The 14,834-nt window shown below is 45.5% G+C and overlaps 1 protein-coding gene across 2 annotated transcripts in view; it reads right to left on the bottom strand.

The window, feature by feature from the left end:
* Nucleotides 1-635: 635 nt before the first annotated feature.
* The window catches only part of FAT3 (FAT atypical cadherin 3), a 559,321-nt gene continuing 545,122 nt past the window's right edge, over nucleotides 636-14,834 (bottom strand). Inside the window, exons 22-27 of one of the 2 annotated variants that reach the window (XM_059929408.1) lie at nucleotides 11,882-12,035; nucleotides 9,130-9,785; nucleotides 5,368-5,481; nucleotides 3,201-3,260; nucleotides 2,411-2,446; nucleotides 636-1,781 (exon numbers count right to left, since the gene is read on the bottom strand). In XM_059929408.1, the coding sequence (XP_059785391.1) occupies nucleotides 1,156-1,781; nucleotides 2,411-2,446; nucleotides 3,201-3,260; nucleotides 5,368-5,481; nucleotides 9,130-9,785; nucleotides 11,882-12,035 (1,646 nt within the window). In that variant the 3' untranslated portion in view covers nucleotides 636-1,155. The remainder of the gene's footprint in view (nucleotides 1,782-2,410; nucleotides 2,447-3,200; nucleotides 3,261-5,367; nucleotides 5,482-9,129; nucleotides 9,786-11,881; nucleotides 12,036-14,834) is intronic. The other variant, XM_059929409.1, reaches the window with a different exon arrangement.

Below are 14,834 nucleotides of genomic sequence, written 5' to 3' on the forward strand. Positions count from 1 at the left end.
AGCACATATTTGTACATAGGACCAGAAACACACACTATTATAATTTACACACAAGAACTATCTACTTTCTTCTCCTTTTTTAAAAACATAATTGCATTTATAGTGATGATGCTATCAGTTTAAAACAATACGTACCTTTTATCTGCATTATCAAGAATTGTGATTATCTAGCTGAAAACTTTGAAAGTATTATATTTTCTTTTTTTCCCTGAATTTGTGAATTCTGCTTAAACCTCTCAATATCTCTCATTCTAGAGAACAATGTACCAAAATATTCCTTTATTTGTCTTTTTATTTCCTGATTCTCAGAACAAAGGCCAATTTCTGCAGCAATGTTAAAATTAAAGTTACAGCCAAGAATATTTACTGGAAAACATAAAGACAGATAATCACATTCTTTCTAATGTTTGCACAACCTACAAAATGGTACCCAAATATCCTCACGTATTCCTCTTCATTGATATCTTTCTCAAAGATCATAAAATCCAACTATATTATATTGGATGCTTAACACAAACAAACAAACAAAAATAACTGAGCATACTAAACATGTTACCCAAACCTAATTTTATAGCTGAAAATTGGGCAGCTTATTAAAAAAAACAAAAAAAGAGAGTTGATTTGAAAGCCTTCATCCCATTTTCTTATTTGTTTAATAATATTTATTCCTCTTTTCTTTTGCCTAAGAGACTAACTTTTCCAACAATCATAACTACTATTTTCATTCCCCCCTCCCCATTGGCTCAAAATTACATGCAACAATGCCTCTTGGCTTGTTGCCAGTTATTAATACTGCAAGGACCGATGTTGTAACACTTTCCAGGGCACAGTACTGCCCAAAGCCATACAGGTGGACTGTATAACGATGGGTGAAATTGTTTCCCCCTTTAAAAACTAGGTGCGTCTTGTCGGTCATGAGCGCAGGGACGCACTGCCAGGGTGATGGGTCACCTCTCAGAAACAATTTCTGAACCTTTCCTTTTCAGCCAACTAGAGTCGAGCTTGCTTGTGACAGGATGGCTTGCGAAGAAGTTCCCAGCAGAAAATACCGCATTTCCCGCTCGCTCAACACAGGACCCTTCGTGGAGATGGGAGCCCAGCCAGTCTACCTCCGCGTTTCTGTAACAAACCGCGCGCATCACCCGAGCGCATCCTCTACACTTGGGTCTGGTGCTGGGTCTCCATAAAGGGAATGTGAAGGCTGGCGAGGCTGAGCTCCCCGACGCTCTCATAGTCACTCATGGCTACTTCGGAGTCGTCGAAGCCGCAGCTGGCTGACACATCCGAGGACGAGGTGCCTCTGGAATTGTGCAAGGAGAGAGACACACTGTCTGCTGGGCCCGCTGCTGTCTCTGTGCCCTGGTTCATGCTCACGGCAAAAGTACTGAATTCACAGGCGGCGGGAGGGCCCACCAAATCCGTTTCGTTAGGGAAGGGGTGGGGAGGGAGGTACTGGCTGGGATGGAACTGGGGCCTTCTCCTGCAGTCTGGGCTCAGCGTGCTGGCCAGTGAGACCGGCTGGGAGGGCGGCAGGGCCTCGTACTGGTCTGGGAAGTCCTCTGGCAGGGGTGGGGGCAGCTGGTCCTGACTCAAGAACTCCTCTTCGTGGGGGGGTGGGTACTCGCTGTCGATGTCGTAGCCGCCCAGGTAGTAATCGCTCTCCAGCTCCCGCGTGCTGCCCTGGTGCGCGGAGCCTCCCTCCTGGTTCTCGTAGTTGGGTACCTCTTCTATGTCCGACAGGCGGGCCCCCGGCATCCAGTCTGAGGTGTCCCAGTGATAGGCTGTGAGAGAGAAGCCGTGTCAGTGAGTCTCCTCCAGAATGGAGCTGGAGTCAGGGCTCAGAAAGGAGCAGGCAAGGAACCTGACATGCAATTCTTAACATCCAGGAGACCCTAAGGAGCCAGGGTCACCCGCATGCTTTTTACAAGGGTCTCTCAGGACCAGCCATGCTCTGGCCCGGGAAGTACAAGGCAATGGCATCTCTGAGGATGACACCTGGCTGCTACAGCATCTCCCACTCAGCCATGCCGGAAGCGATGGCCAGCGAGGGCATGCCGAGCAGACAACAGTTCTAGAACCCTCTCTCCTCTTCCTAGCCATAGGCTAAGTGCACATCCAGGCCGGCAACATGCTCGAAGAGGGAGATGCATCAGCCGTCCTGTGGACCACAGGAGGCAGGGAGATGTGCGTGCAAACGGATGACTTGCTGGAGCAGGGGAGAGGCTGGGGGAGGGAGGGTGCTGGGCTGGGGGCTTTCACCTCCAGTACCAAGCACACAAGACACCTGGAACATGCAAAATTCAGATCAAAGAAACTCAGAAAAGATGGAAGGAGAGTGACAGGGTAAGAACAAACTCAGCAATTCCAAATGCGTAAGTAACACGTTATGCTGGGGGCATGGCAGAATCACCTCGGTTGTAGTTCTGTCCTTGATCCGTGACAGACACTGTTCAAATACAAAGTGAGAAGTAAAACTGACAGTCCAAGTCATGTGAAGAAGGTACAATAGAACATTTTAGATGGCGTAAAAAAATGTTCCTATTTCTCCTTGTTGTTATTTGCGAAACAAAAAGATAAATTGCATCTGTACCAGGCCCTAATAGTATTAAATCACTAATAAAAGTTACCTGATTGAAATCAATTCCCATAATATTGTAGTTTTGAATGATTTCTTAAATATCCTCAGCTCACAGTAGGTGCTCAATCAATACATGTTGAATGTAAGAATGAATTTAGTATTAATCTGGATTTCAATTAAGTGGGTACTCTTCTCTCGGAAGGGATTTTATAAAAAGAGTACCTCACATATTAAAAGAATTATGAACTGGATTTTTTTTCAAAATTGTAAAATTCACTCCAATCCACAGAGAGACATTCAGCGTCTCATTTGAAACCACCTCTACCGCCCCCTCTGCTGCCAACTGATTAAAATCACCTCTAGTTCATAAAATAAATAAGGTACAAAGATATATTGTACAGCACAGGAAATATAGACGATATTTTACAATAACTATAAATGGAGTATAACCTTCAAATATTGTGAATCGCTATGTTGTACACGTGAAACTTATATAACATTGTACTATACTGTACTTCAATAAAAAAAAAAAAATCACCCCTAGTTCAAAGTAACAAGGAAGTGATATTTCCAAAAGGTTAACTCTGCACAAAGAAATGCTATGGAAGAAAACAGTAAATACCTTCATTCTCTATAGTGTCAACTACATTGTTGACAAGCTGAATGACAGTCACTATGGATGCTTGTGGCCAGGAAAAGAAGACACGAGGGAGGAGAAGGACAGCTTCAGGTTAGTTATGTATTTTAAACATACAAGCACTTGTCTTAACAACAACAATGGTAACAACAAAGGCACAGCATGCAAACACCCAAAGTTTCCCATAGCCCATCCATTGGACTCCAGTGGACACTTTCATCCCCCTGGCTTCTTGGAGGAAGGGAAACAGCAGCAAATCCGGGGCCAGTCCTCCTGAAAGGCATGATCGGCAGGAATTGCTGGGCCATAAATTCACACCTCGTGGCCCAGTGAAATCAATCTAGGAAGGCAAAGGCCATAAGCTTATGCTAATGTCTCATTAGTGACTCCCAAAGGCTCCAAGGAAGATCTCACTATTCCCAGGGATAATTACTTGCTGGCCAGCCATGCTGCTCCGAGCCAAATGCCAGTGATGAGGGATAACCTTTGCAGCACTGATGGTTTCACACTCACATGACGCCACCGATAGCCTAGAACGACCCGAGGCCCAGATCCCACACCGTAGGGTGTAGATGGGAGTCAGCATTTGGCCTCTGAAATAGTCAGAAACTGGGAAGGAGATTTCTGTGCTCATATGGGTTGCCTTAGCACCTGATACCAGTAGCTTCTGGAGAGGTGATCAGGCACTTTAGGAAGCCTGCTTTAGTCAGGACCAACCTAGAATGCTAAGCCTGAAAGCCCAAGGGTGTGATGAAGAAGAGCCTGCGAGAATAGTCAACCAGGCATCATCGCTGGAGCTGCTGCCTGGAGTTTGGAAACACTACGTTCTTGGCTGCTTCTACATAAAATGCAAACCAGCGACAACTTTTCTTCTGGCTGGGGATGAGGAAGGGAGTAAACACCAAGGCAAAAAAATCTGGAGGCCTGCCTCTGACCTTCTGAGATTGCTCAGAAGAAATCCACTGTTACATGGTTTGTTACCCCAGTGGTCAGATACACTGAGGTTTCCGCACCTCTCAGGAGTGCCAGGGATTTGGGATGGAGGTGGAAGAGATTTGGGGGTGGTGATGGGGAAGGTAGACTATTTTACTTCCATGACTGCTTCTATGGCCTTGGGGCTCCCTTGTTCCTATCTTTACCTGGGGCGGGCCGGGGGCGGGTGGTGGTTGGCAAAGACTATGTCATTTTCATTTTGTTCTTCAGGGTACAAAATGCCCGGCACAGGATTCAACATTCAGGAGAAACTCAGCAAGTGTTTATGGGGTGAATGATTACCTAAATTATAAATATTCAATTTTGCCAATTGTCGATAAATGGGAAAATAGCATAAGGTATAGACTAAGGTAAGCCTGCCTGTCACTGTCAAGGACTATTTGAAATTATTCCTTTTTCACCACCATGTGGTAAACTCTCACTGTCTTATGAGCATTTCTGCACCCTTTCCCTGCCCTGGGGAGACCAACCCATCCTCCAAAGCTGGTTCCTCAAGCTCAGAAAACCCAGTCTCCTGCATTAATGCCCTCTCCATAAACATGGGTTCACAAGAGGTAGAGGCTGCAGCTTTGGAGTGTCAGTGAGGTTCATGAACCACATGGAATTGAATGCAACATTTTGGGTGTATGTGCATTTTTCTAAGGAGCTGATCCATCGTATCTACGATAAGATTCTCCAAAGGCCCATGACCTCAAATGATTATAAGGGGGACTCAACTGAATGAAGATACCACCTCTTTGGGAAGGAGGTTCTACGGGAAGGAGGTCTTGCTTCTGAACTAATTTCTAACGATGGGGAGGTTGGATGGATAGTGAAGAGATCATCATGAGCTAGAATAAAAAAGGAAACAAATCAAACTTTGCTAGAGAGCATCCTTTGGGATGAGGTAGTCCCATAATGAACCAAGTCAAAGAGGACGCATTACTGGAGGTCTGGGGGAACCTCCTCTACTTCTGCACCTGCTCCCAGCTGCGGCTCAATGAGCGCTTGCTTTTTCAGCCGACACGCAACAGTGGAGCCCAGTGAAAGCTGTGAGCCTGAGCAAAAGCCCACGCTCGGGCCAGGAAACAAAATGGGTCCCAACACCTTCCTCTCAACCAGTGATCGCCAGCACAGGAAACAGAGCCCACCAGGGGGAACAAATCCCATGACTTCTTACCATTGTCATCACCAGAATCCGACTGGAAGGAGCTCAGGGACTGAACTTCTGAGTTGCTGCCTTTATTACTGCCTGCAAAGCAGGTCACTTCTCCTGGGTCATCAACCCCTTTGTCTTCGCGGACAGCCAGAGAGAAAGCAGAAATGACACTGGTTACCTTGCGCATATTTCCAGCCCTGTCCCCTGCCAGAGTTCACTTCTTGGGGCACTTTCATTTGCTTAGAGAAAATAATTTAGTGCACAATAGAAAATTGATTGTACCATCGGGGGCAAAGGTCTGTCAATCAAGAAATTTACATTATGGATTCGAAACCCTTAACCTGTGGTAAATGAGCTTCCAGATAGCTGACAGCCGAAAGTCGCTGTTCCATCCTCAAAGGGAAGCAACTAAGTGAAGAGGGAAGCCAGGATGAAGGGGCCGGGTTGCTCTTTGCCATTCAGAGTTAATTTAGATCATTTACATGAACTGATGTGGTGTCAACACCAGGTTAAATGAGATGACTTTTAAAATAGGGGTATAAATATTTTACAGGCAAGAATGCCGTTACACTTATCCGAACTGCTCTCTCTGGGGAGCGAGTGGAGTTCTCAGCTTTGCCTTCCAGAGGGCAGCACCACATCATTTTTGGGAATGACAGCATTCGGCACTCCGGAGGACAGCAGTCAGCGGTGTGGATGTGCCCTTAGTGACACACTTCCTCCTTCTTTGCCATACAAAGAGAGCCTGTGCGTGCACACACACACACACACGCTACAGGGCTACTTTCTTATTTGATGGACTAAAAGAAGCGATAAAAACAACCCATATCTTGAAGTTGTCAAGTGAAAAATGAATGAGTCGCCCAGAGACTGTCTCGCCAGCTAGCTCTGCCTTGCTTAACAAAGGGGGAAATGTAGTCGATAAAAGCTCAACAGTACTTCGAGGGGACACGTGAGTTTTGGCCTGAGGTGGATTCTGGAAATAAAGCTGTCACATTACGAAGTGGGTGGAGGGAACAGATCACCAGGAAAAGCTTCAAATCATCACGGAATGGGACGGTATGAAGAGACGGGGACTCGTGATTAAGGGAACAGTTGTCCTTCTTCATGACTAGAGAAATCGCTGTTTCTTCCACAAAGCGTGCAGGCACTGCAGCTCTGCATCTGCCATCAGAGGCTGAAGCCACAGCGAAACGATGAGTTGGATAAGCAACCGATACAAGTGGACAGAGATGCCAGGGAGATATTCACCTTCCAACAGCCACGTGGCAGAAAACATGTGCCTTGGAAAAGCACAAGGTGGGCACCAGGCTTAGCCCTGAACCCAAGGAAGGAAATGGCAAATGATCCACCCTGGTTGAGTATAGTGCTGTGCACAAAACTCCTTTCTCCACTCTTCCATTTATTCAAAATCTTCATTGCTAAATAAAAGGAGGCTTTCTACTAACCAGGGGATTGGCAAGGCTGCAGTAAAGTCTAACTCTACCAATACTTCGAGTGGGAATATATTTATGGTTAAATTCCAAGGGGAAGGACTTGAAGTATAAGTGTGTCTACTCAAAGGTGGAGTCAGCAGAGAGCATAGCTGGAGTGGTACTAGAATAGAGGCTGTCCTCCATCATCAGGAGACCCTCTCCCTCTCTTGTCCCTCTCCCTCCTCCCTGGTAAAGCTCCCAAGAGCGGTCTGGGTAAAAGCACAGGCTTTGGACCCTGATGCACCAGATGCCAATCCTCATCCCTCCCTTTCCTAGTTACCGCTCTAAGGCAAGTCATTTCACTTATCCACTCCTCCAGTTGGCACCCATGTGGGGCAGCTGTGGGGATTTAAGGAGACGATCCAGCACACGGCAGTGGTGGTTTCTCATGTTCATCTGCTGCCTCTGTTTTCTCACCAAATCTCTTCGTCCTTAACCCTTGCATGCTGAACTCTGTCTTGAGGACTCATTGGGATATTCTTGAGATCACTAAGAAACTTCTAGGTGTCAAGTGCAGTATTTTTTTAAGACTGTGTCTTCCTTGATGGTTTTACGGTGCTCAACCCTGCTGACCTTATTGGTAGTCTTGGCTTCTGCTTGGCTGCCCTTTCCGATTTCCTTGCTCTCTTTTTGTTGACATGTGTTTGTTTCCCTTCCTGGCCCCAACTCCCTGCCCACCTCCCACATGCAGGCATCTCCAAGATTCTTTCTGAGGCCCAGATTGACCATCGTCTCTCTGTTCCTGCTCCCTCGGTGAGCTCACACTCTCAGAGACTCAATCATTTTGCATGTAGTCGGTGTCCAAACTTTCACCTCTGGCTGCCTTCCTCCTAAACAACAGAGCCGGACACCCTCAGGTAACCCCTCACGTGTCCCCTCCACTAACTGAGCTGCTTCCTGTTCCCATTAGGCCCTCTCCAATAGTTTCCTACTCCAATCTTACTCATGCTTAAAGACACCAGTAGGAATGCCCCCATCCTTCATGGAGATGCCCTTTATCTCCTTGGGTGCACGTGCTTTCTAGCTCCATTTGAAACCAGCCTCCCCCCTCCCCCTTTACCCCGACATACATCATAGTACTGTAATCCTAGCCTTTGGAAACTCCTGCTACCCAGGGTGTCACTGCTGCTCGAATATAAAGCCATTAGGCCTGATGAAAAGTCATAGGATACAACGGAGCTTGGCTTAGTTTCATTCTGACTGATGTTAGGACAGAGAAAACAATCACCACCTCTCCCCAGATGTTCATGAGGACAACTAAATGGTCTCTCTGCTCCCTTCCCTCTTTGGTCCTATTTAGTCTCTTCTCCATGGATCAGTCAGAGCCATCTTTTAAAAATGTAAATTAGATCAAGCTACTTACCTGATTCAAAACTGCATTAGTGTTGCTGTTAAAATGTATCCACTCTCCCCACTGCTCACCAAGCTTCAACTACATTGACCTTGTCTATGCTTTTCAATATACTAAAGTCTTTCCCACCCCAGGGCCTTTGCACTTGTGGCTCTTCCCTTTGCCTAGAGTTCTGCTGTATGAAGCCAAAAGGAGAGGGATCTAGCATCTACCTGGACCACTTTTCCTGCTTCTGGTTCACCTTCTTGTTTCCAGGACCCTGCATTCCAGCCAAACAGAAGGACTTGCTTTTCTTCTGATCGTGTGGGTGCCTCTATGTGGTGGAACGCCCTCCTTTTCCTGGACCTTTGATCCACCATGGTCCAACCCAAATGTCCCTCTGCTCCCCTCAATCCTTCACCCTAAGACTAGAAATACTCTCTTCTGACCTTCCATAGCACACTTCCTGTATATCATGTAAGTGGCTACGCTGCTTGTTTTATTGCCAATGGTGTGCTATCGTGAGAAGAGCATGGGTTCTACCTAAATGGGAAAAGAATTTGAAAAAAATAGATACATGTATATGTATAACTGAATCACTTTGCTGTACACCTGAAACTAACACAACATTGTTAATCAACTATACGCCAATATAAAATAAAAAGTTTTTTTTAATTAAAAAAAAAAAAAAGAAGAAGAGCATGGGTTTTCGAGGCTGGCAGCCCTGTATTGGAGTACCAGCTTCCTCTTACTAGCTGTGTGACCTTGGGCACCTTATGTATGTTCTCTCGAGCCTCATTTTCCCCATCTGTAAACGGGGAGAAGAACCAGGGCAATATTTCAGGGCTCGTGTGAACATTTAGGGTCAGAACATGTCCTACTGAGAGCTCTGTGCTTCCGGGGTGCTCTCCCTTCCCGAATTTCCTTCCAGTAAACACGAGCGGAAGAAATAATGATGCATTACTACTTCCGACTCACTTTCAGTTCCGGCCTCCCAGCCGTTCTTCCGGATGGAATCGCAGTCAGAACGGCAGGGGGACACGGCGGGGAGGTTGGGGGCCACACTGCACACGACCACACCCCGCCTGGCCGTCAGGATGCGCGGTGACTCGGGGTGAAATGTAGTCATCTCCTGGTGCTCGCCGCCCAGCCCGTCCACGATCTTGTCCAGGTTGCTCCTGGAGTCGCTCTGGAAGCACGGGGTGTAGGCCATGGGGCGCACGGGGACCTGCGGGGGCCCCACCTCCTGGTAGACGTTGCGGCTGTCCCCGCCACCCCGCAGGTTCCGGAACGGAATGCCGTTGCTCTTGTTGAGCAGGGCGGCCGTGGCAGGGTCCTGCACCAGGGTGATGTTGTTGCGGGAGTAGTTCTTGCGGAAGACCTTCTTGCGGAACACGATGAAGAGGACGATGAGGACGAAGATGACGAAGAGGACCACGGCGATGCCGATGAGCTCCTCCTTCCCCACGTACGAGTGGCCGGCCTGGATGTTGGGTACCACGACGGGCCGCAGGCCGCAGTACTGCCCCACGTAGCCTGGTGTGCAGTTGCAGAGGAAGGAGCCAAACACGTTCACGCAGGCGCCGCCGTTCTCACACGCCTCCCGCTCGCACTCGTTGACGTCCTCCTCGCACCTTCGCGACAGAACACACAAAAGCCCCCCTCTCAAACATCAGGACCTGCGGACGTTCCATTTTAAACCGACATCTTTAAAAGATCAAAAAGCACCTAAAGGGTACCTGAAGCAAGACAAAAATGATGGGATGCAGTGTATATGGGAGGTGGGTGAGCATTTATGCGCCCACCATAGACCCCGGGGATCATCATGCATTAAGGGATTTCTCCCAATGCAATCTCTCCCATATTCTGACCCTACCGGGTCGGAGGAAGGAAACGGCTGCCATGGGAGAGAAGAGAAGGAGGAGAAAAAGAAACCACAGATGCTGTTGAAGATGTACTGGTCTCCAAATGCTCAGGGCCAGGTGCATCTCAGAACGTAAAATTTTGCAATTTTAGAAATGACATACAGTACGTATCTTTCATATTATGTAGAATACCCACCCCATCCCAGGCACTGGTGCTGACATAGGACCCATAATCAAATATGCCAGTGTTTCTACAGTAAAACATATGGATATTCACAATACATGAGGGAAATAAAGACTAGAAGTAGCCTCAGAATGGGTTTGGCTGATTTTGCCACCAAATTCGTTTGCCACGAATTTATCCTCAGTCCTTTTAGTTCTCAGAGCTTTGGGGATTGTAGAGCTACACTTAAAGAGCTGTGAAGCTAGATACCCTATATAGAGTTTCCAGGGAGGAGAAAGTTTTTGGTTCTGACATTTCTCTCTAATAGATACAGTCATTTTTGGTCTCTCTGGGAAGCAGGGGTAATAGGGCGTATGTAGGCAGTGGGTGGAGGACGACATAGCATCGTATCTTCTGGACTCTATGCTTATGTTAAAGGCTAATGCTAACGCAGATTATCAGGAAAAATGATTAAAGCATTCTAATGAAAAATAAATCAATTTTATTCTCTTTAAAGCAATCCATGACTTGTTTTGAGTATAATTATAAGGCAAACATGTAAGTCTTACTCTTTCTTAGTTTAACACTGTTTAAGAACATAGATCTTTTCTCTTCCCTGTCCTCTACTTCCCCAGTTGTTCTGATATGTTCATTTTAAAAGGCCCGATCACTTATATCTTTGGTAATCCACCTTTTAAAATGTAGTCAAATGTCTCTAATTTGAACAGATTGAGGCCAGGTCAGCTGGAAATTAGTCAGAATCATACAGTATTTAAAAATAAATGCAGCTTTATTACTTTAAATTACATCCAACAATTCAAAGTCAGCTAAGTATTTCCTGGTAAAGTCCTCGGGAGATTTACTTTAATGAATACATAAGACTGATCTGTAATTAGAATATCACTTTGCTTGAGATTACATATATATATATACTTCTAAAACCATCAAGGATGGTTGAAAGCGGTGTTTTACTAAGAACTTAAAACATTCCCTTTCCATTCGGCTCACACTTTAATTTCCCTCCTCCTTGGGGGAAAAAAGATTTGCAAAGGAAACGTAAGTTTTCAGTTTCTCAGAATGATCATAAAACGCTAGAAAGTAGAGTCCAGTTTATGAGTTCTGGGGAAATGGATAGTATATCTGCCTCAGAGCTATACTGGAAATATTAGGGGTCAGAGAAGACTTTCTTTAAAAGAATTGTTTTCCTGATTACAGAACACATAGTAATTGTATAAATTTTTGAAAATATAGAGAAGTATAAAGTAAAAATATAATTAACCCATAACCCCACTACCCAGAGATAATCCCTGATAACATTTTAGTCATTTGTAAGCACGCTTTATATTCAGATATTAACCCTTTGCCCATCCTATTAGTGGTGAATATTTTATGCCAGTTAGTTTTTGTTTGTTTTTTTAAAAATATTTATTTATTTGGCTGTGCCGGGTCTTAGTTGCGGCACGCGGGATCTTCATCGCCGGTGCGGTGTCTTTAGTTGCAGCGTGCGGGATCTTTTTTAGCTGTGGCATGCAGGATCTAGTTCCCTGACCAGGGATTGAACCCGGGCCCCCTGCATTGGGAACGTGGAGTCTTAACCGCTGGGCCACCAGGGAAGTCCCAATCCCAGTTAGTTTTTTACTGTTTGGTTTTCTTAGCAACAAGAAGCAGCGTAGAGAAAGACTAATTGCACAATCTCACTTACGTGACTCCAGTGAGCCCAGCTTTGCAATTGCAGATGAAAGTGTTTCCTATGGGGTCACAGGAGCCTCCATTCCGGCAGGGGTTTGGGAAGCAGGCTGTGATCTCTGATTCACAGTTTCTCCCGGTGAACTGGGAGAGACAGGTACACTGATAACCTGGAGAAACAGAGGAGCTCATGAGCCATGGATGCCACTGGTAATGCTCAGAATGCACGGACTCGGCCACATGTGGCCTCCTAATTCCTCTGAATCAAATCTTAGGCAGGGCCCAAATTCCCAAGATGATTAGCAAATTGGTTATTTTGAACTTGGAACCCATCTTGCCACAAAAATGCCAAGTAATGGTTTGGAGCTTGTGCTAATCCACAAAAATTCACCTAATTAATCACATACGTGAATGCTACTGAGAATGGTAAGCGACACCCAGGGAACAGATCCCAAGAACAGAAACGAGGTTGGGGCGGAAGATGCTTTCCCCACCAGGCTGCTACTGTAAAAGGCAGGATGTCTCCACGTAGGAGTTTATCGTAGGTACCACACCCATTTCATTAGAACTCATTCTACAGTAGCTTCCTGAGAAGGGGTTCATAAGAAGTCAATGTTGTGAGACCTTGCACATGTTTTTACTCCACCCTTACACTTCTTTGATAATTAAGTTACGTATGGAATTCTAAGCAATTCCCTCTATGTTACTTTTGAGAAATCCAAAGTTGTTTTGGTTCCTGAAGTTTGTGTGTGACCTAGTTTCTTTTTGTCGCTAACAGTTTGGAGGCGCTTCTCCTGTCCCCAACAATTTTCTGAGCTTTCACAATGATGTACACTTAACTTGAACCAGTACTGGGCTCTCACAATCTGGAAATTGTGAAACTTTGGGAAATTTTCTTTATTGCATTGATGATTTCCTTTGTTTTCTCTATTCTGTTTTTATGGAAGTTTTATGGTTTGGATCTTAGATCATTTGGATCTTTCTTTAATTTTATCTTTCTCTCTCATGTTACACCTCTGTGGGCTTTTGCTTTACTTTCCCGAGAGAGTTTCTCATCTTCTGAAACTTTTATTGAGATTTTCATTTATGTTGTCATAAATAATTTCTTTCAAGTTGCTTTTCTCTGTTTCTGTGATTTGGTCTCTGTGAAGGTAGATTTTATGTATCAAGCTGATTAGGCTATGGTGCCCAGTTATTGGTCAAACACTAGTCTAGATGTTGCTGTGAGGGTATTTGTGAATGTGATTAACGTTTACAATCAGTTGACTTTAAGTAAAGCAGATTACCCTACATAATGTGGGTGGATTTTATCCATTCAAAAGAAGGCCTTAAGAAGAAGGAATTCTGCCTCAAGACTGCAACACAGAAATCTTGGCTGAATTTCCAGCTACGAGGATTTCAAAGTAAAGACTGAAAAATCTACTCTTCATGAATTTCCAGCCTGCTGTCCTGCCCTATAAATTTCAGACTTGCCAGCCCCACAATCCTGTGAGCAGATTTCTTAAAAATCAATCAATCAATCAGTCTATCTCTCTCTCTCTGCCTACCTATCTATAATCTATCTATCTATCTTTCCATCAATCATCTATCTATCCGTCTATCTATCATATTGTTTCTGTTTCTCTGGAGAACCTTAATACAGTCCATATCTTCCGCATGAGAGGATTTCCTTTGTCTGGTAATCCTGGCTTATCAGCTCATATTGAAGAGTGGGGTTGAAGAAAGCTAGAAAGCGAAATCTGATAGGAAGCTCTAAGCACATCAGTGGGGCTTGTCAACAACAATACTGTGTCAGTACCCTTGGGTTGGTCAAGGTTGGTTAATTTCCACGTTAATGGCTCTATCACCTGCCCAGAGGGAGGGTAAAGGCCTGGTTTCTAATGTTTGGGGGAGTGGGTGGTAGTAGAGGAAGGGTATTTGTGGGTCTCAGCATCCAACGAGCACATCATATTTACTTTGGTTTGCAAATAACCATCCTCACTCTTATTTGAAGGGCTCTTGGGCTAACCTCTGCTCCCCAAGTGGTCAGTGGCTGATGCTGGGATATTGTAGATTGATCTCTATAGGTGTAAGATAGCTAATAATCTATAGATTGAAATACAGCATGCTCTCATGGATGTTTTACTGAATCCACACTCCAGAGAACTCTCACATACAGGAGGACATTATGACTGTGTGTGGGTGTTCACAGGTTTGGAGAGAGAAGGACTCATCTTCAGGAGGCAAGTGGAAGAGGCAAGAGAGAAATCTTTACATTCCTAAGAGGAAGGAACTGGGTAGCCCCAGCCTCCCTGGCACTAAGAACCCAGAGGGCCAGAGGTTGAGGCTCTGAGAGGGAGACATAATACTCTTGAATGCAACACCAATGAAACACCAGGGAACTAATGTATAAGGAAAGACCACTGTTGATTCAAACTGTGTCCAGAGACGGGCGGCCTGAAGTCTATGGGCAGGATGCAATAGTCTGAGGTCTGCTTGCTTCAGATTATGCTGCTGACTTGGGGTAATTTTTTTTCCAATTTGGCAAGTTGCTCACCTAAATGGAAGTGGGGATTGCTGAAAGCAGTTGGAACTGGGAAAAATGCTTCCTTATGTCACCTGGCTAGTCTTTGGTGAGGATGGCATGCCATTTAGAGGGAGAGTGACTTGTGAGGATGAATTCAATTCCTTTTAAGACTAAAGGGAGGGGGCGGAACAACCACAGTACGGGAATCTGCAAAGCAGGGCAGTGATGAGGAGGGAGGGCAGTCGGGAGGGGGAACCTAAGGCAAGGTGGGTCAGCTCAGGTACAACTCCTCTCTCTCCAGCTCCTATTTGACAAGCCCTGGCCTTTTCTCAAATAAAACCATAGCAGCAGTAGTCGGGGGGCCAGGGAGGGGCAAGGAGGAACTGTCTAGAAATAAGGGACATTGGAATCACTATCATGGAAACTGGATTCTAACGAGGGTCATGGGTTTGATTACTTTGAT

The sequence above is a fragment of the Balaenoptera ricei genome, chromosome 8 (assembly GCF_028023285.1).
Source record: "Balaenoptera ricei isolate mBalRic1 chromosome 8, mBalRic1.hap2, whole genome shotgun sequence".
NCBI lineage: Eukaryota > Metazoa > Chordata > Mammalia > Artiodactyla > Balaenopteridae > Balaenoptera > Balaenoptera ricei.